We start from the raw sequence: 21,641 nt of genomic DNA, 5'->3' as shown, positions 1-21,641 counted from the left end.
GCCGGCGTCCTGCCAGCGTGCCCGGGGGCGGCCTGTCGGGAAGCACCACCGAGCGGAGCTCAGCCCGCAGGGGGCAGGAACCCACGGCCCGGAGCAGCTTCTCTGAACCCGGGAGGAGCGGCTCCCAGCCCTGACGAGGCTGCGAGGCCGGACCAGCCCAGGGCGCTTCCTTCTTCAGTAAGTTCTGCACAAACAGGGAAACGCACATGCTCTGAGAAAACTGGAAACTGTCCAAGTAAATTCATTTTGAAAGAAGCAGCCTGAAGTGAAACATTTTAATTCTGTAAAACATTCTAATTTAACATATAAAAATGCTGTATGTTAAGACAAAATAAAGAATATGCCAACTTTATAAACTCACGGTGACGTTTTATAGAAAAAGTTACAACAAAGGCTGACAAAGACGCCTTTACAACTGGTGAGCCCGAGAGCCCCTCACGGACGCATCCCCCGCTCAGAGGGAACGGCCGCGCCCCCATTTTCTCCAGAGGCAGCTCGGGCTGTCCGCAGGCCCTCACGGAGGTTTCAAGGCATCGTGTGCAGCCAGCGAGCCCCGGAGAGCACGGCCACAGACAACACCGTGGTGGCCCGGGACGGAGTCCACGCACGCGGATACAGCCAGACGAGACCCGGCTCGCCTGTCCTCGGGCCACGTGCCCCGTCAACACACTGTGGACAGCGGAGGGAACGGGTTCTGCTTGCTAACGACCAGCTTCTGGTGCTGGTGTGATATGTAGCCTTTGATGTGGCCCTGGGGAGAGAGGGGCCAGGGTCACGACAAACATGCTGGCACACCCCCACCTGTGCCCCGCACGTCGGCGGTCTGCCCCAAACGTGACAGACGAACACCCGTGGCTTTCAGGCCCCTGCAGGAGAGGCTCCAGCGGCAGCCCCGCCGGCCGGGGAGGGGCCTCTCACCATGTAGATCAGGTTGGCCAGGATGCACTGGACCTCGTCAATGTCCACGTCCTCCACCTGCATGAACTTCAAGGCGACCAGGAAGGCGTCCAAAGACAACTGGTGTGTTCTGAGCAGCAGGTACCTGGGAGGGGCAAGAACAGGGCCACCGGGTTACGGACGGGACGCGAGCACTCTGAAGGCCGAGACGGTGTCCTGAGTCACAAGGGAGAACAGGACCGCAGTGTGGATGTGTCTACCCCCACCCACATTCATCGCAGAGTCCAAGACCCTGACCCTACCCCCCAGTCCGACGTCCCTGCGATCAGGACGCCCCTCGCCACGAGCCGCACCCTGTGGATCCGAAGACGTGTGGCCCTCGCTATTCTGGACACACTGCCCACGGCTGGGAAAGGGGCGATGCAGAATTCAACTTTCTTTTTCTTTTTCTTTTTTGTCAGAGCGAGCACAGGCAGACAGAATGGCAGACAGAGGCAGAGGGAGAAGCAGGCTCCCCGCGGAGCAAGGAGCCTGATGTGGGACTCGATCCCAGGACGCTGGGATCATGACCTGAGCCGAAGGCAGCTGCTTAACCAACTGAGCCACCCAGGTGCCCCTATTTTTTTTTTTTTTTAAGATTTTATTTATTTATTTGACAGACAGAGATCACAAGTAGGCAGAGAGAGAGGGAGAAGCAGGCTCCCCGCTGAGCAGAGAGCCCGATGCGGGTCTCGATCCCAGGACCCTGAGATCATGACCTGAGCCGAAGGCAGAGGCTTGACTTACTGAGCCACCCAGGCACCCCAGAATTTAACTTTCTGACAAACAGGGGAGTGGACCGGCTGAGTCGATAAGAATCAAGGAGACAGCCCCTGTCCTACTCGTGGGGACAGAGCGCGGGACACCTGAGGCCAGCACGCATGCCCGCAGGGTGGTCGGCGCATGGAGGTCTGACTACACAAGCGTGGGGCAGGGCGGGGGCCTCATCCACACGGGCGCAGACGCCGGCTCGGGGCGGTCATCGACCTTCCTGGCGCAGCGGCTGAGTCGCCCCGAGAACTCAGACACACTGAGGAGGAGACACTCGGCTTACACTTTCTTGAAAAGATTCCTGTAGGTGATGATCTTCAGCTTCTCGAGGATGAGGAAGATGCCGCAGCGGATGAAGAAGGTCTCGTGCTTCGTCAGCGCCTCGTTCAGCAGCAGGAGGTTGCCTTCGCTGCGCGGGGAGAGACGCGCACGCGCTCAGGAACGCAGAGCCCAGGACGAGCCCTCGCGCGACACGTGGGAGGCGTCTGGCGAAAAGGCCACGATACCTGACGGCTTTGGTCACTTCGGCGAACTGCATGAGACGGTACTTCCTCAACAGCTCGATGGTCGGCATGTGACCCTGAGACAGAGCGCCCGCTACCCAGCGTAAGAGCCTTTCGTTTGGAACAGCATTACCGGCGACAAAACCCCCATCAAGGAGTCACGTCTTAAAAACCTGTTTCTTCGGAAGCAGCTAAGACAACGTGGGTCTGGCAGCCAGAGCCCAGGGGGCACCCAGCCCCGAGGCCCTCACGCCCTCGCGGCTCGTCTCCAAGGGCAAGCGTTGGCGGGAGGCAGGCCGGTTAAGGGCCGGGAACTCGGAAACGCCGTCCCGAGGGATCGGCTGAGCCACTGACACCGGCCACTTCTGGGAAGCATGGTCGGGTGCGGGGAGGGGGCACCGCTTGTGACTTCTCCGTGACAAGGGGCCCTGCGCCGCGTGGGTTCAGGCCGCACGTATGTACAGCTTAGGTAATTTTTAAAAAATTTTAAGTGGGAGCAAAGAAAGCTCTCTCACTTTGAGGCAATTTTAGTCAATTAACTGGCTGGTTACTTGTCATTTCCAGTATTAAATTACCTCTGGGGACTAGATGAGATAGTCTGACCTACGCACAGGCTGGCAGGACATGTTTCTTTCTCGTTTAATCCGTTTTTACTAATTCAGAGCTTTAGGAGCAAAAGAGCACGCACTATGTCGTCTCACACACGCCAGTCTTCTGAGGCAGATGCTCTGAGGAGAAAGTGCCTATCACGGGGCTGGGCGGTTCGGGTCACCCCCGAGCAGCTCCCCGTCTGCTTCTGGGTGTGCTTGCGCGGTGACCACGCACCACCTGCGACATTTCTAAGCGCCTGTGGGCCCTGCGGGGAGCACCGGGGGCCGGGGAGCGGCGTGAAGTCACTCACCAGCAGCATTTTGACCGGAAGCAAATATATCAGGATCATCCTCTTGTTCTTCTGACTCGCACGGTGGCAGTGCTCGAAGGCAAAGGACAGGTACTCCTCGGCTGCGGACACAAGGCCGGCCGCGTGCTCACCCCCGCCCGCACTGCGTCCCGCCGACGCACCCGGCACCCGCGGTCTCAGGAACCATCCACTCCCACGGGAGCGGCCAGTCCTTCTCGCTGGGCCGCTGTGCTAGATACTCAAAAATCCGATTCAAGGAATCTTTGGAGGAAAAACATTATCGACACCTTCAGAAACCTCCAAAGAACTTGAAGGCTTCTATTCTCAGACTCCCTGTTTTAAGGGGAAAAAAAAAAAGGACAAGAGAACCACCGAGGATGGCCTTGTTCAGAAGCCGTGGGTCTCTCAGAACCTCCGTGGAGGAAAAGGAGGTTGGTCAGCACGAGCCACAGAGGAGAGACCCAGGCCCGCCCCGCAGCCGCGCGGTCACCCCCGCTGTACAGCGCTCACGGCTGGAAGACACAGAGAGGGAAGCCGTTCCAGGCCCGGGCCTCACGTGTGCACGGCAGCTTTACACGTGGGACGAGGCTTTACAAAGTCTGGTCCGCGGACGGCAGGGGAAACCGTATAGAACCACCGCGGCTTGCGTTCTCCTCGACAGGTCAGCACAGACACGCCCAGGGCCGTGGTTTCTGGAAAGCGCCGCTCGGTTGGGCAGTGCCCGAGCCCCATGCTGTGCGGCGACCCTCCGCCCTGGCGGCCCCTGGGGTGTCTGACGCAGACGCTGGTGGCGCAGCCATGGGCTCCCCGTCCCGGATGCCGGGCCCCCACGAAGGCACAGCACCAGGACCATCACGCCCGCTCCAGAGAACGGTAGTGCCGAGTCACCTCCCACGAGCACGTTGCCGCGGTAACCACGACCCCGGCCAGGATGCCAGAGGCCCAGCATAGGTCTTCTTGCACTTTGGACAAACAGGCCCGCACACACGCGGGACAGCAGGACGGCACCCCGGTCGCCCCTTTCTGTCCTGCCAAGAGCCCATGAGAGCTCTCGGACGCGGCTCAGGTCCCAGGGTCTTGAGAACACGGGTAGCAGCGGCTGCCAACTCACCTTGCTTGAAGTCACTGTCGAACATGGCCTTGCGCCCGACGTAGTACCTGAACGTCACCCTCTGCGCCGTGCTGTAGTCGTCCTTGAGGTTCGAGCTGTCGATGGCGCGGATGAGCGGCCGGCACAGGTGCAGCTTGTTGATCTGCAGCGGCCCCCGCAGCGGCTCAGCGACACGGGACGGGCCGCATCCCGAGAGACACGCAAGCACGCGCCGCGCCACGAGGACCTCCTGACCCGTCCGCCCGTGCCCGCCCGCCGCCACCTGCTCCGTACTAGTCGTACAGCGACACCCCCCACGGGACAGCCCAGGCCCCCCAGTGGGCACCGGCTTGGGACGCTGGCGCCAGGCTCTCCCCAGGAGGTGCAGCTCCCCTTGTGGGGCAGAGGCTCCCACGGGACCACGCACACACCCTCGCGACAGTCCCTGCCCCTCGCAGGCGCTCAGCCCTTGGCTGGAGGCGGCCAGGTGAGGGTCTCGAGCCGGCGAGGCCATGGAGGCCAGCCCGGAGAGGGCACCCGGGGAGACAGGCAGGAGGAAGGGGCCCCGCAGCCCCACCTTGAAGTAGATCTTGAACAGCTGGTTCACCAGGAACAGCATGCCCCACTTCTTGGAGTCCTCGATGCCGGCCCGCCTGTGGGGAGCGGCTTCTTCCAGTTACACGGGAAATGAGCGTTTTAGGTCACACACACACACACACACACACACACCCCAGACAGAACCAACACCGTGAGCCAGAAGCCCACAGCTCGGGTCGCGCCTGTGAAACTAAACCAGCCGAGAGCAGAGGCCCGACCGCAGTGATGACCGAAGACACGGCAGAGCACGGGGGCAGCTGACGGCTGTCACTCTCGGGGGGGACGTGCGCTTGCTGACGTGGGGACAAGATCACCCGCAGAAACTCACGACAACGTGGAGCGGGGCCGAGCGCACGTGCCACCAGTGGGAACCGGAACTGTGCTGACGGCCTGCCCGGGAGGGGCACGGCGTGGTGACTCCGTCCTCAGCCTCGGCAGGGGTCGCACACGAGCACACACTTGTCCAGACACAGTCAAGGTCCGCGTGAATCAGTGCGGTAAGTTTTACTTCAAACTACAGAGGGGAAGCTGCGGCGCTGAGGGGAGCCGCTGGCGGACGCGTCACCCTCGGGGGCGCCGAGAAGACAGAAACCTGCTCGACGCACAGAAGGAACGACGCGTGGACGGACGGCAGGCGGCACGCACAGTAAATGCCAACGGTGCGCAGTGCAGGGGCGCACGTGTCCCTGTGAAAGCCTGTCTGCACACCAGACGCCCGAGGGTCCCCGTGACGCGACGTTGGAAACAGCGCGCAGCGGAGTCTGCCGCGTATCCGCTCCCGGCCATGGCTCTTCTCGGGCGCAGCCCGCACACGCTCACGCGGGGCCGGGAGCGGGGGCCAGGGCAGGCCGCCTGCACACTCGAAATCCCAGCGCACAGGAAACACACGCCGGTACGGAACCATGGGCTGCTCGCTAGCCGGGACACAGAAATCTGTCCTCTGGCTGTCCCTAAGGTCCTCCCACAGCAGAACAGTCAGGGTAAACCTGTGATCAGCGTTTAGAACCGCAGTCCCGGGGCGCCTGGGTGGCTCAGTGTGTTAAGCCGCTGCCTTCGGCTCAGGTCATGATCCCAGGGTCCTGGGATCGAGCCCCGCATCGGGCTCTCTGCTCAGCCGGGAGCCTGCTCCTCCTCTCTCTCTCTCTGCCTCTCTGCCTACTTGTGATCTCTCTCTGTCAAATAAATAAATAAAATCTTTAAAAAAAAAAAAAAAAAAGAACCGCAGTCCCGTTCCATGACGGAAGCTCCTAGAGGACTCTTGTCACTCACTAGCGCTGTGACCTCCAATCCACACCGAGACAACAGAAAACACACAAACACTAACACCGGAGACCGAACTCTGCTGGAGACACTCAGGAGGCAACCCTGAAGGGTCTCTCTGAGGCCCTGCCTGCTGCTCTGCAAAGCCAGGGTGCCCACCCCTACCCGCCGCAGCCCCGGGCTGCTGGGCGGGAAGGGCGGCCCACTGCGGTTCTCACTTGCTGGCTGAGGGTGCCGAGCGTCTGCTGGCGGATCTACCTTCTCTGGGGAATGTCTGTCTGGGCCGTGCCCCACGTCAGCTGGACGACGTGTCTCCATGCATTCTGGACGCAGGTTATCGTCCGCTACGCTGTGGGCAAGCGTTCTCCCCATTCTATGGTTGTTTTCCCCTCGCTGGACGGCACCCTTTAAAACACAAGTTTCTACTTTGGTAAGTCTGGTTTATCTATTCTTCCGTAGGTCACTGTGTTTAGGGTGTCACATCGAGAAAGCCAGTTAGCCCACGACAAACACGTACGGCTTGGAAGCCGGGGACACAGGGTCCCAGCATCCACGGCAGGCCACTCAGTCTAACACTCGCGCGTCTGGCGTCTCAGAGACAGAATGCGAACAAAATGGAGGGAAGAACGGACGTAAAATCGCCCTTGGAAGGATCTAACAAAACAGCACAGAGATCGAGCCGCTCTAGCTCAGGGCAGGACGGGGTCCCACGGCGGGAGACACAGTGAGACAACGGCGTGGCCAGAGGCGAGAGCGTGAGCCACACCGGGGGCACGGGCCGCCGCCGGAAAAGCAGTCTGTCTGGAACCCTCCACCTCGCACACAGGAAGGAAGAGCCGGTCAGCACAGCGGGAGAACGGCGCGTCCGCAGAGCCGCCCGCGGCACAAGCCGCCAGAGCACATTCCCAGAGCCGCCCGCGGCACAAGCCGCCAGAGCACGTTCCCAGAGCCAGAGTCTCCAGAATCGCCGGGCCGGGCCGGCACACGTCGCAGGCGGCCTCGTCTCCCTCAGCTCGCGGACACAGCCGCCGACCAGCTCAGCCCGTGCGGACGACCGCGGTGCGCGCGGGGGGAGCCCGGAGCCGTACTCACGTGTCGCTGGCGCAGACGCGGAAGCAGCTCATGAGCAGCTCGGCCGCCTTCTCCAGCATGTCCCCGACCTTGCTCTTCCCCTTCTTCACCAGCTGCTGGTCCGCCTGACGGACGACAGACACCGTTAACTTCCTCTCGACTCCCTGGTGGGAAGGACGCGGCCGCCGCGAGGAGCAAAGCTGGCGACCCCCCGACTGAAGCCCCGGCTTCGGGGAGCCCCTCCGGCCGGTGCTACGGCGCGGAGAAACGGGAGAGACCGGCCGCGATCCGACCCGCACACAAATCGACTCTTGTCAACCGCACCCGCCAGGAGGCCAGCCCGTCGCCAGGTCGGGGGCGCGGGGCCCCGCGCCACTCCCAGAGCCCGTCCTGACGGCCTCACGTCCTGCCCCCGCCTACAGCCGGTCCACACCCCGAACACACACTTCACACACGCACCGCGGGCCTCCCGGGGCCTGGCGACCCGCTGGCTCCCGCCCACACCCCCAACACAGGCCCTCCGAGCACGGTCCACGAGCCCTCGGGAGCCGTCGACACACGTGCAGGTGACCCGCGCGGTCAAAATTACTTCCCGGCCCCGCCGACCGCCGGTATTTGTCTCTTTACGGCAGCGTCGCCCGCACCGACAACGCGAGCATGGCGGCTGGTGACCGTGCAGGGCCTTTCCAGCGACACCAAAGTGCAGCGGCAACACTGTCCACGACGTCACCCTGTGCGGCCCTGCAGCCAACCCCTAAGTTCCCTTCAAACTGCCCTGACGACACAGGAAATACGGAGTCTCGGTTCCTGGACATAAACTACTTAACGTTCCTTGTGACGAAATGACAGCGCGGTTCCCTGCAGGAGGGCGCGCCGGAGGCTGCTGGCGCGGCCGGCGAGCGCGGAACCGGCAACTGACAGAAGAGCCGGCGGGCCAGGCGAGGGCATCCGCAGAGCCGTGTGCCGGACGGTGAATGAAATATTCCCGCCCGTCCCAAGCACACAACTGACAGGGTTTGCGGCCCACGACCTCTGTGTTCTCAAAACAACCAAACCAACAGAATTTCGGATCACTTGAATCAGTCACCGTGAACTTGGCAGCATCTCGTTACTCCAAAACCTTTCAGATGAGGTCACTGGAGACATTAACGAATGGAGATCTGGTTTGGCATTTTTTTGCACAATGAATCACGTCCACACGTCGAACATCTCTGTAACTCGGTGAACCCAAACCCTCCAGATGAGGAACGTCTGACGCCACCGGACCACACGGGAGCATGTGGTCCATCCACGGACACGCTAGTGGATTCCACCGCGACAGCAGACGCTCAGTGCGGCGCTTCCAAGGCCGCACCCAACTACCCCTCAGCAACTACACCCGGAGCTTCGGACAGCGCCCGACTGTCTTCTCCTTCCCAGCGACACCTGCGTGAGCCAGGCCGTCTCCACGCGTTCAAGCAGAACCACACGCCCAGCTTCCGTAAGATTAAAATCTAAAATCCCGCCAGCTTCTCAGCACATTTTGTTCACTTGGAAAACGTAATTATTTTTTACTTAAAATGTTGATGTCCCGACATAAAAAGCTATTTTAGATGAGTATTTTTTTAAAAATCCCAGTTAAAAATGTTTAGTGAGGTAGATACACAGACGTACTATCAAAGTTCTGTGGAGCCTCGATAATCTGTGTTTAGGTTGTATTTTTTGGCTCCAGACGTTTCCATCACAGTTCCTTAGGTCTTCCGTTCTCTGCGAGTCATCTGTGTTTTCACTTGTCTCAAGCGTGTTCATGACTCTCCCTGAGGCTTGTTTCTGGTGGCCAGGGTGCCGGCTGGTCAGGGAATGCCGCCGTCTGCTGTTTGGGGATCATCTCTCCTCGTGGGCTGAGACTCTGAGTGAGTTGGGCTTAAGGTCACGTGGACCCTGGTCGTCTCACATCAGCAGCAGACACCGAGGCAGTGGGGAGCTGCTGCCGGCTGGGCAGGTCTGGCTCCCCGAGGGCCTTGCTGGAGGGCTGGGGACCGGCAGCTGCGGGGCTGCGGCAGGGGCTGCGGCAGGGGTCTGTCCTCTCGGGCTGCCCGCCCCTCCTGCTCTCCCTGGGGCCGCTTCGTCTCTGCCCGTCCGTCTTTCTGGATCTTCCGGGATCCTCTTGGACCCCGTGCAGGACAGGAGGCAGGAAGGAGATGCAGGAGACCCGCCCCCTGCTGCTCTGCAAGCCGTGCCGGCCTCAGAATTCCACCGGGACGGGAATGGGACCCTCTCCACCTTGTTCAGAACGGGAAATTGTAGTTTGTGAAACCAAAAAGCCATGTTAGTTCAGTACTGCTGCTCCAAAGGCTTCTTATGCTGACCCCCAAGGGCAAACCCACCCGTAAGACCCCGTCTTGACCTCCTCAGAGCAGCGAGACGCCCGGCCGCCCCCGGCACCCGCGGCGGGGGGAGTCTTCAAGACGGGGCCGGTTGTATCTCAGCAGTGGAGGAGAGTGTGGAGCTACTGGCGCAACTGCCTTGCCCCCGGGACACACACAGGAAAACTCCCTCTATGCCCACAGCGTGAAAACCCACCAACGCGGACAGAAGCATTAGTCCGGTCCAGCGACCTCCTGCCCTTGCACACTACACCAGGTATGTGCTAACCCACACCCTAACCCGCAAAACTGAAGAATGACATGAAATTGAGCAACAGACAGAAGCTGAGTTTGAGTTTTAAAACGGTGACAAGAACTGAACTTACGTTGTTGGCAAACACCCGGAGGTCAAGCGCGACAGCATACATGACAGGCAGGGCCCTGCGGGGCAGAAAAGCACGTGGGAAGAGGCCATTAGGTCCGAGGGCCCATTCCCGACACCCGCCGCTCCTGTCCACCCACAGGGGCCACCAGGCCTCTGGGAATCTGGCGGCGGCTGCTGCCTTCCTCACCTCCTGTCAGGGCAGGCTGCGGCTCCGGGGCGTCCGGACCAACACAGACACTGGGGTGCTCCTCACCCACTGCCCTGGACCCCCACCCAGAGGCCGAGATCCTGGTGCATGAGGGGTCCTCAGCCCCAGACGGTACCGCTTCACACGGAGCACCTTCCCTGTCCCTTCAACCACTCTCCAAGCAGCTCCATTAAAGCAAGAGGCGGGTCAGTTAAGACCTTCTAATGGGACCCAGAAAACCTAACAGACGGAATGTCACGAAAGGATTTTTTTTTTTTTAATTTAGCTGGAACTGGTTTTACGTGAGAGAAGTCTTCACTTAAAGAAGGTATTTGATTTTGTTTTTCAGTAAAAGGTATTCGCGAGCCTTGTTACTTTCGTGGACACGCGCCTTCAGTATTTACCTACGGTTAAGGGTCGTCACACTAGCACTTCGTCAAGGACGTGGAATAACCCGCTCCCGCGCTCCCTCCGGTCACGGAGCCGCGCTCACCCACCCTTTAATCCGAGTTAAAATCAGAAGTCAGTTCCAAATTGACAACTGACAAAGCTTTCGGGGTATGGAAGGTCTGAGACAAAGACAAGGCCCCACATTTACGGGAAACACCGCAAACTGCCAGTGCGCAGCTAACGTGTCTGCTGACCCTGGCCACGCCACCACCCACGCTGCCACTAGCCTCCGTCGACACGGGACGTTAAATAGCCACACGGAAAACACAACACATTTATTTAAGGTTTTAAAAAGCTTCTGCTGAAAGAAAAAACCCCCAAAAAACCAAACCTGCCGTTTGCCAGTTCCCAGTTACGTCCGTCCATACTCACCAGTTTTCTTCTTTGTGGGCTTGAAACGCGCGCAGGAACGACGTACTACGTTAAGGAAGTCACCACGTAGGAAACCTAAGGCGACGCTACCATGACAGTACGAGACATGAAGGATTCTACATTTTAAGTTTAAACGATTATATATCACAGAACCAAGTCCTGGAAGAAAAGACGTACAAACTACAAATACCTGGACGTCATTAGGTGTTAAGACAGTAAGTGTATTCACTTTCACCTGCTCTCCGAAGTAAGAGATTATTGTTAACACCGTCTTAACTGACGACTTCAAACCTTTCTTTGGGTTCTCCTGAACCCAGATAATCACATATCTAATAGGCTTTAGGTTCTGCAATATAAAGTTTTATTTCCTTGATTACGGAATTCTTAAATTCAAAGGAAACTTAGCTAGTTACTAACCAACTCTCTCCTTTGTATGTTTAAAGAAGAAAGTTAAAAAACAAGCAAACTAAAAATCCAGAGATCAACATTTCACTGACTGAGGCCTTAACTAGAAGATATGACTTAAATGACTGAAACCAGACACTGGCTGGCTGAAGGTCTTCCGTGACCACACCTCAGGGATGGTGTGCGGCGTCCACTCCTGACCTCCAGGCCTGGAGTATGCCGTTCTCATATTTTGCCAAAGGGACCAACTAGTCCCTGTGGCTATACTTAATACTTTAAAGGAAACATGACGATTTACAGAAAGGCAAGTAAAACCCTTAATTGTGACCCGCGTTCTTTGTCCTTGTACTGATAACTAGATGACAGTCTTAAGGCCCAGGATACATTTAAGCACCTGAGTGAAATAAACAGAGAAACGAGTTTCTCTCCCAAAGTTACTTCCAATTCCTTTCTAGTTAAAGGTATGAATGAAAGTGGCCCAATGTCTCCCGAACTTAAACCCCAAGTATAACTGATATATATAAATATAACCCAAACGACAAAGATATTGCACGATGACAGTCTGGCATTTATACGCCTCGATGAAATCGTGGTTCCCCACTGCATAGGTGCATCTGCGAAGGCAACGTCCCAGGGTGAGGACACAGCAGGACCCGCAAGCGAGCCCCACATGCCCACCCCTCCCCCCACCCGGGACGCCCCATCGTGCTGCTCCTCCTGCCCCAGGCCACGGGAACCGGGAGGAGGAAGAGCAGCAGACCGGTGAGATTTGAACTGAAACGGGCTGGGGCAGGAGAAAACCCATGTGACGCTCTGGGGCCTGGCAGCAGGTTCTCAGCGCCAAGCCCTGGTCATGGCAGAGCACGGCCCTCCGGCTTCCGTTTGGCACATCTAGAGCCTCAACACACACCGCACAGAGCCAGGAAAGAGCGGGCGGCCTCAATCTACCAGGAGCCCAGCGGCACCCCGACTTCTCTGGAAAACAAAGCCCTGGGGGTGCACCGGCAGGAGGGCGGCCCAATGCCTCATGCGTCGGGACAGCCAGCCGGCTTTGTCCAGCCCACCCTCCAAGAGGGACACAAGATGTCACTGGAAAGCTAGTATTCCGTGTGCTCTGCCCAGTGCTCGTCCCGTCCGCATCAAGGCAAAGAGGTGAAAACACAGGCATCATGGAAAACACGTCAGTGGTGAGCCACCACCCGCCCCGCCCCGGAACACAGGACTGCTATGCCGCCAACCTGAGCGTGATATAATTACGCAAGACCACTATTTATGTTTTAAAACCATACGTGATCTTTGAAATGAAAGTTTATTAAAATTTCAAGTGCTTTAGGGATGTCTGGGTGGCTCAGACAGTTGAGCGTCTGCCTTTGATCCCAGGGTCCTGGGATGGAGTCCCCTGTGTTGGGCTCCCTGCTCAGTGGGGAGTCTGCTTCTCCCTCTGCCTCCTGTGTGTACTCTCTCTGCCAAATAAATAAAATCTTTAAAAAAAAATGTAAAGTACTTTAAGCTCAGAAAATTTTCATAGGCTTTAGCAAAGTGAAATTAAAAATACACTTTTCTTAAAATAAGATGAAATGAGAGAGGGAGACAAACCGAAAGAGATTCTTAACTCCAGGAAACAAACTGAGGGTTGCTGGAGGGGAGGGGGGTGCGGGACGGGGTGACTGGGGGCCGGGCAGTGAGGGGGGCGCGGGATGCGGTGAGCACTGGGTGTTATGTGAGGCTGATGAGTCACCGGCCCCTTCCTTGGAAACTAACATTGTGCCGTATGTTAACGAAACTTAATTTAAATAAAAAAATAGTACCAACCTCCCCCCAAAAACAAATGTACTTTTCTTCTCAAAGCAAACCATCCGTTGTTTCAAGTCTAAGATGGTATGTGTGTGTGTTGTTAGTTTTTATTTATTTTAGAAAGAAAGTGTGTTCGTGTGAGTGGGGACAGGCGGAAAGGGAGGGAGGGGGGGTCTCAAGCAGACGCCGCCCTGACCGCAGAGCCCGCCGCGGGGGATCTCAAGCAGACGCCGTCCTGACCGCAGAGCCCGCCGCGGGGGATCTCAAGCAGACGCTGTCCTGACCGCAGAGCCCGCCGCGGGGGATCTCAAGCAGACGCCGCCCTGACCGCAGAGCCCGCCGCGGAACTCGATTTCATGACCCTGAGATCCTGACCTGAGCCAAAACCAAGAGTCAGAGACTCAACTGACTGAGCCACCCAGGTGTCCCTAAGCCCAAGACGAGGTCCAGTGAAATCCCTCAATGACTCAGCAATTTCCGGATTAGCTTTGTTTTTCTTCCTGGGGGGGGGGGGGTTACCTTAAATGAGCAGCAAACATTTCGTCATAAGGGGGTTCCAAAACCTGCTGACACTTCTCTTCTGGAGAGGCCATCTAAATGGTAAGTAGAAAAATGACAAAAATAAAATTAAAAGGCAGCCAAAGAAGGCTGGTGCAGAGACTGAACCGCGCTGTCTCCAAAGAGCGAAGCGGGCAGCGGGCACGGCCCTTACAGCGAAGGGAGCAGCGGGCACACTGGCCCTTGTGCTCTCACGCACGTGTCGCCCACGGCCTGGGACGTGGTGGCGGGCACTCCACAAACACACCAGCCGTGCCCACCGCGGTCCAAGAGATACTCAGGGCACTTCTGTGGAGACTGCCATGTCTAGCAGACGGCCAGGGAAGACGTGTCGTGAAGCGGCTCCTGGGTGCTGCCAGGTGTGGAAGGCGGCGGGAGTGAGAGTCCCCTCCTCACCTCCTGGGGACAGAGCCACTGGCTCTGCGCTCTAGGCCAGGCTAGCCGACATTCATTTCCAAGGTCCTCTTCCCTCTCGGTGGCCAGATTTTGGGTCAGACGAGAGCCACGGGGGTCACGCAGCACAGAGAACGGAAGGGGTCCGCGAGGCCGATGCGGTAAGCCCACACGCATGCCCGCTGCGTGAATGCGGCAAGGGAGGGGCAGCAGCGAAAAACCCCCATCCCACCATCCCCGGCGGTGCAGCCAAGGCAGACCACGGCCAGACCACGGCCTCGGATCACAAAGGGTGATCCGAGATCTGCCCGTGGTGGAGGCACAGGCCGCCGGCCGAGGAGCGTCTGGCCAGCGGGCCCCTTAGAGCAATGGTTTTCAACACTGTCACACAGGACGGCCAACCAGGAACCCTCCATGTTAAGAGCTGCTTCTACTCCACAAACTGGCTGCTCTGGTCGGTGGTGCAGCCTGTACACTGAGCCAATACACGGAGCTCCTACGTCTTTCAGAAGGAAAAGTGCCCCACAGGACCACATTCCAGTATTCCAGTGGGAACTAAGGAGGAAAGGGGACTTCCCAAAAGGCCATGAACACTTTCTACGGAAGACGGGGCTGGCATGGCATTTATCTGTTAAATCAAGGACGCTTACAGTTTTAGAGCAGGGTTTGGCAAACGCTTTCTGCAAAAGGCCAGATGGTAAACACCACTGGCTCTGCAGGCATAGATGTCTGCCAACCCAGGCGGCTAGGCGTCCGTGGCACAGACAGCACAGGAACGAGCAGATGTGAACCTGCCCCATGAATGATTTACCTCTAACAGGACACCTCGGTGGGCTTTGGGGACAGACAGGCCTGGGCACAGCCTGGTCCCGTGTGCTGGAGGACCTTGGATGACCTTGCTACACTCCGCATGTCTCTGAGGCTCAGAGGGTCACGTGGGAGCTGACCGCAGAGCACGGGCCGCGCACCTCAGCCTGTGTGTGCTCAGAAAATGGACTGGAATTCCAAACATCGACAATGAACTTAAAATTTTCAACAGGCAGCAGTATTCACTTCCTCCTGACTCGAACTCTGAGCTTTGCTTCAGACACACCCATGAGCGTGGCCTATTTGCCCACCTGAAGCCGTGGGTTGGCGACGTGAGGGTGCCTGAAGGACACCAGCTCTGCACAGGACGCCCCGTCCCTGCTGTCGATGGCTTCGTAGACCTGGAACATTTGAAAAGAGGTAAGTGGAGTGGAAAACAAAGCACCTTGCCCCCGCAGAACAACACGTCAGACGCCTCGAAAATCCATCCTCCCAGGGTGCCTGGGGGGCCTAGTCGGCTAAGCCTCTGCCTTCGGCTCAGGTCATGATGCCGAGGTCCTGGGATGGAGCCCCACATCGGGCTCCCTGCTCGGCGGGGAGCCTGCTTCTCGCTCTCCTGCTTCCCCTGCTTGTGCTCTTTCTCTCACTGTCTCTCTCTGTCAAATAAAGAAATAAAATCTTAAAAGAAAAAAAAAAAAAGGAAAAAGGAAAAGAAAATCCATCTTCCTGATTCTGGAGGAGCCAGAGCAAGGACACGGAGCGAGCTGGCCTCTTGGCTGCAGCAAACAGGGCAACGTTCCAAAATGACCTCTTTCAGAGGCCAAGAGACAGGTGACAGCGTCAGAAACAGCCAACAGGCAGGAGAAGCCACTGCTTATTAATGGAGGCCTGTCATTTTAGTTTTACTCAGTCGCAGGGACACTTGAAAATTCATCTATAAAACTTATGGGGAAAAAAAGAGCTTTTTTTTCTGCCCCTCAGGTGCAACGGAGGATGACAACAGCTGAACAAACGGTGTCGCGGTCGCACCCCGGGGCACCTGGCTGCCGCCAGCAGGAGACAGCCCCACTGGTGAAGGTGTGCCAGTGTCCTCAAGGTGCTTATCGTTAAGCAAAAATAAACACACACACACACACACACACAACCCAAAACAAAACAAACAGACAAACCCAAAGTCCCAACTTGATCTGCGGGGACAGAGCAACAGCAGACGGCACGTGAGCCTGGGTAGAGACGCCGGCCCTGGGCCCGTGCGGTGCGGCTGGGGGCCGGGGGCTCTTCCACATCTCTGTCCCAGCAGCCTGTGCGGCGGCACACCTCTGGAGTTACGAAACCTAACGAGGTGTGAAGATTTTATTCACCAAACGAGAACACAGAAATCCGAACGGGCAGAGGAAGCGTGATCCAGCGGCACTGGGATCGCATCCGTCTGAGGCCCACAGGAGGCTCTGGGCCAGGATGACACGGAGAAGGGGCGGACGGCACACCTCTCAGCCACAAGGAGCTGTAGGTCGCGGCCCACAACAGAGAGTGACTGGAGCTCCCCCAACACTGCCGGCGGCGAGCGGCTGGGTCGGCCCGTGCCTGCGCTCCCCCCAGCCCGGTAACCCTACGTGGGGCATCCGCAGCCACAGAAACTGCTCCAGCTCCCGGGTGCTCCGAGCACTCACAGGATCAGACGGACGGTTTCTACCTGCTCATCACCGCGTGCCTCCTGGCGTAAGCTGGTGGACGGAGGCTGCAGGGAGGGGAAGTCACCACCCTTGGAGCTTGTCATTTTCTCTTTTAAAGTAATCTCTACGCCCACCATAAGGCTTGAACTCAGAACCCCGAGATCCGGAGTCGCACCCTCCACCAACTGAGCCTGGTGGGTGCCCCCAGAACATGTAACTGCTTGGACATACGGACGGAGTCTGCTTCCCTTCTCACTCCGCCCCCGACCAGCTCATGCTCGTGTGTCCTTAAGCATTTTTTTTAAAATGTTTAAAAAAACACAGTGACTAGCTCCATCTGCTAACAAGGCCTTGAAGTGATGCCCCCTCCCCAGCCCCCAGCAGGGGCAATGAGCATAGCCAGCACCAGATTCATTTCTGAGACGCCGCTCTCACAAGGAGCAGTGAGAGCTCCCCGGAGAAAGGACTGGTCCGGTGCTGGGACAGGACGAGCCTATGACCTCGGCCTGGGTACTACTGTGCCGGAAAGCAAAGCAGATCTCAGAAAAGGACGCAGACGTGTCAAAAGGCCCCAGAAACCAGTCTGAAGGAGCTCTCAGTGGCCAAATCTGGGATAAATTGAGCTTCAAAAAAAATAAGAGTAACCTTGTATTGGTTCTGGATTATAACTTGGCACAAACAATAATTAACAACAATCTATGATTCTTTTAAAAAGCACAGGTGGGGCGCTGGGTGGCTCAGGGGGTTAAAGCCTCTGCCTTCGGCTCAGGTCATGATCTCAGGGTCCTGGGATTGAGCCCCACATCGGGCTTTCTGCTCAGCGGGGAGCCTGCTTCCTCCTCTCTCTCTCTCTGCCTGCATCTCTGCCTACTTGTGATCTGTGTCTGTCACATAAATAAAATCTTTAAAAAAAAAAAAAGGCAGCACAGGGAAAAGCGTTTTTAATAAATGAAATAGCAACTAACACACCGAGTGAGAGCTACCGCCTGGCAAACACGCACCCAATAACCCAGCTGGGAAGACCACGGACGAAAGCACTTCAGAGAGGGTGTGGGGCGGGATGTTCATGGGCTCTCAGTCGCGAGGCCATACGACAGGAGAAGGGTCCTGGCCGCTGGAGTGGCAGGTAGGGGCATCAGGGCGAGCCTCCTGACACTGCAAGACGCCTACACTGGCCCGGTTCGCCCAAACCGACTCCCGGGACTCAAAGGTGGACGGTGGCACAGCCACGAGTCCACTGCCTGGGACATTTTAGAAACGTCAACTGTCACAGTCTAAATCCGCCCCCGGAAACCGGCTGGAGGACTCTTCCGGATGCGAGACTGACCAGCAAGACCACCTGGCTCGGAGTGTGAGCGGATCAGACCCGCAGGTGACCCGCAGGTGACAGAGAGCTTGGGACAGCACCGTGGCGGAGGCCAAGTCCGAGTGCACCAGCCGAGGACACTGATGCTACGGCTCTCGGCTATGCTGAAGGCCCCCCAGCCGGAGAGCACGAGAGCCTCAGTCCCACGGGCAGGGTCTCGGGGGCAGCGACCTCCTTCCACACGGCTCAGGGGACAGGGAAGGACACGGAAACGCGGCACCAGGGGAGGGTGTCCACGTCTTCAATGTTCTCCTTCCAACTTTTCTGTAGTTTGGAAATGTTCACAATGAAACGCTGGAGGAAAATCGCAATTTTAAATGTAGTTTATTAAAAGTAACGTGCCGTCGGAGGTAAGAGTTCGGAGAATGCACCGGAGAACGAGGTGAAGGCACGAACAGCGCAGCGCCCGGGGAGACCGCAGCAGAGCAGCTCCGGCTGTGCGGCAGCCCCGCGGACCCCGACCGGCAGGTCTGGCCTGGCCTTTCCACGGCAGAGCACTACAGATGCATCTCCGCCTCCTTATGAGTTTCTCAATAACGTTTCCTTTTCTCTAGCCAACTCAGTTGTAAGAACAGAGTGCAGAACACAACACAAGGAGCAAGTTAAGTGACCGTTTATGTCATCAGTCAACAGTGCGCTCCCAGTTAAGTTTTTGGCGTGAAAGTTATGTACATTTTCAACGGCACGGGGTGTCAGCGCCCCCAACCCCCACATCGTTCAAGGGCCGACAGTGCATGCAAACTAATCTCTTCCTAAATGTAATTTCTAAAAGCAGAATACTTGGGGAAATGTTAATTCAAGCCGTCCTCTCCAGAGACAAAACCGGAGGCGTGCTGAAGCGCCGAGCATGGACATCCCGGCCTCTGCCAGCCATTAGGAAGGGCCGCCCTCCTTGGGCCTCTCAAACTGGTTCTGGCCCCACAAGGCTCTGACTGCTAGCCCCTTCATTTGGGCCACTGTTCAGGCTGGTTGTAACTTTGAGAAATGAAGCAGTGCCCTCCCCCCCATCCCTAACCCCAAGTAAAAAGCAGGCTTGCTCACCACCTACTACTAAATATGCCGGGTTTCTCTCCTGAATGCAGGTACAGGCATCCTTCTGGGCCCACTGGATCCAAGGGAACTAGCAGGCTGACCCCTCAAGGCCAGCTGCACTGAGCTGAGCTACAGACCCTTGGTCTCTGACCCAGGAATGCATGTGTTCTGCCTGCATCCAAGAAACAAGAGAACTCAGAAACTTAGGATGAGAGTAAAACCAAACCCCTTCCCTGACGGCTACTGGGACGCGATCACAGAGAAAGGCAATGAAGGACCTACAACGTGTCCACAGGGAGCTGCTGGCTGAGGGGCTGTGAAGTGTGGAAGAAGGAATGTGCCCAAACCGAGAGTCCCCTGTGACAACACCGTACACTCGGGAAGGTCCTGACGAGGACAGGACACGGTGGCTGAAATTTAGGCTAACAGAGGCAATGAGCTCCATATTAAGGGCATGTCTAAGGCCCGAACTCCTGGTCTGAAGGTGCTACTAACTCGCCCAGGGACTGTGGAAAGCCACTGAACCTTCTCTGTAAAATGGGCTTGCGGCAGACCCAGCTCCTACAAGTGGTAAAGACGAGCTACTGTGCGTGGCAGGGGCTGGTTCTCAGTGAGAGTTCAACAAGCACTAGTGGTTACTCCTTCCGTCACCCCGACTACTTCGTCCAACAAGACTCCTCTGAGAACACAGGAGACAAGGCAGCAGAAGTCTAGCCGAGGACAAGCCGAACAGCCCCTCCCTACGGGATATATGTGACACTCCTCGGGCACTCCTGGCTGCCCCGAAGGAAACACAAACAGTTAACTGATAGAGAGCACAATCCTGTTTCCTGCACAAGAGATCTGACAGATCCCACTGAGGCCATGCAGAGTTACAATCAGTCCTTTCCTAAAGTTTGCAATCCAAATTGTTTCCAGTGGGTTAAAAGGCAGTCCAACGTAGAGTCCCTGGGAACTGAAGAAGCCTACTGGGGCCATGCTCCCAGAGAAGTAAAGAAGGTGCTTTACCAAGTGCCCCCGACTCCCGGAGGTGACCCACGCAGGGTATGTCAGAGGTTCTATGTGTCAAAAGCTACCGGGCCTCCCTCAAGCAGGACATCGCTACTGATCTCAATCCTGCCTTCCCATGAAGACGTTCCTGCCGTGCGAGGCCCGCAGGAGGGATGCCGGCCTCCCTCCCCCTCCGCGTTCCATCCCGGGCGGCCGATGGGTGCCTGGTGAAATACCCGTGCCTCCAGGAGGGCCCTGCCACTTTTAACCCATGGAAAATGCTAGAAAAGTTTTACAAGAGGACATTACCCAGCGTTCTAATTCAGTTGTTAGTAGAGACACTGACGGAACACAGTGAAGATGGAAACCCATCGTGGGGTAAGCAACGTTCCAGCACACGTGGTCTTTACAGCCAACTTCCCTGGGAAACTGTCCGGCTGGGTTTTAGCCCCACGGGGTACTGTTTTCCGGCGGCTCCCAGTGGAGGCCGCGGCCAGAACGGGCCGGCCCGGAGCGCAGGGGGCCTCGCTGGATCAATGAGGAGGGAACCTCACACGGGGTCTGAAGACTGGCAGCCACCTGGCGCCTGCGGGGCTGTGCCGCGCCCAGGACCGGCTCGGCCTAAGGACAGGAGTGAAGGAAGGGCAGCAGGTCTCTGCGCTCATCACCAGCCCCGCCAGGGCCCACTTTCTCCTCCCCGCAGAGCGGACACGGGCGGGGCTGCGGCCTGCGCGACGGACGCGCCCGTGTCCCACGAAGACCGTCGTGCTTGAGGGGCCCGGGCGACAGTAAAGGACGCGCCAAGTTCGCGCAGAGGCCCAGGGCCCAGACGACACTAGGAGGCCGCGCCCGGCGCCGAAGGACGGAGTTTGGGAGCGCAGGGGCTTCGGTGGGGCGCGGCCCAAAGCCGGCGGCCGGTGCGAGCCGCGGAGAGCGGGCACGCGGCCGCGGGTAAGAGCGCGGAGATCACGGACCCCGGGGCTCGCCCGCGCCGCGCTCCGGCCGCCCGTCCGTCCAGCAGCAGCCGGGCCGCCGCGACGAACGTCCCACTCGGCCCGCCTCAGGGGTCCGCGGCCGGAAGGACGCGGGGCCGCACCCCGTTCCTCGCGGGCGCCCGGGCCTCGACACGCAGACGCGCCGCGCCCCCCCGGCCGGCCCCGGCCCCGGCCCCGGCCCGTCGGCCCGTGTCCCGCCGCCGCCGCGGACCCGCACCGCGCGTCCCCCGTCGCCCCGCCGAGCGCGCCCTGCCCCGGACGCTCGCTCCGTCCGGCCCCGGCCCGGCGCCCCTCCGCCCGCCCGCGCGCCCCGCGCGCTGGGATCGCCGTCGCCGCCGCCCCTGCGGCCGAGGCCCCGGGTCCCGCCCCACGGCCCGCGCGGCGCGCTACCTGCTGCAGGTACTGGTTGATGGTGATGTGCGCCATGGCCGCCCCCTCCGCCGGAAGTGGGCGGGGCCGCGCGCCCGGCCTCGGCCGCCGCACTTCCGGCTCGAGGTCCGTCCCTCCCCGCGCGCCTCCCGCCCCGCCTTCCCCGCACGCGGGTTCCGGGGGGAAAGAGTCCGCCGGAGCGTGCGCCCGGGGCCGGCGTGGCGGCGCGCCCGGGCTGAGGACGGCCGGGCCCTGCGCTGCGACTCGCCGCCGCCCCTCCGCGGGGACGCCCCGTGCGCGCCTCTCGGGAGCTCGGCTCGCCCTTCGCCCCGACCCCCGACCGGGCCGGCGCCCCGCCGCCGCCCCCCGCTCGACCGTTGCCGGCGCCCCA

The 21,641-nt window shown here is 58.7% G+C and overlaps 1 protein-coding gene across 1 annotated transcript; it reads right to left on the bottom strand.

Moving 5' to 3' along the window:
* Nucleotides 1-263: 263 nt before the first annotated feature.
* Nucleotides 264-21,605, bottom strand: PCID2 (PCI domain containing 2). Its single transcript, XM_032314272.1, has 14 exons — nucleotides 21,272-21,605; nucleotides 15,137-15,226; nucleotides 13,587-13,660; nucleotides 11,822-11,887; nucleotides 10,869-10,910; nucleotides 9,861-9,915; nucleotides 7,151-7,254; nucleotides 4,779-4,854; nucleotides 4,223-4,364; nucleotides 3,112-3,212; nucleotides 2,214-2,287; nucleotides 1,991-2,116; nucleotides 919-1,042; nucleotides 264-751 (listed from the first exon to the last, which is right to left on the bottom strand). The coding sequence occupies exons 1-14, from the start codon at nucleotides 21,305-21,307 to the stop codon at nucleotides 662-664; spliced, it is 1,200 nt and encodes a 399-aa protein (XP_032170163.1). The 5' UTR covers nucleotides 21,308-21,605; the 3' UTR covers nucleotides 264-661.
* Nucleotides 21,606-21,641: the final 36 nt, after the last annotated feature.

The sequence above is a fragment of the Mustela erminea genome, chromosome 15 (genome assembly GCF_009829155.1).
Source record: "Mustela erminea isolate mMusErm1 chromosome 15, mMusErm1.Pri, whole genome shotgun sequence".
Taxonomy (NCBI): Eukaryota; Metazoa; Chordata; class Mammalia; order Carnivora; family Mustelidae; genus Mustela; species Mustela erminea.
The sequence above is the reverse complement of the archived record's forward strand: the minus strand, read 5'-3'. Positions and strand labels throughout refer to the sequence as shown.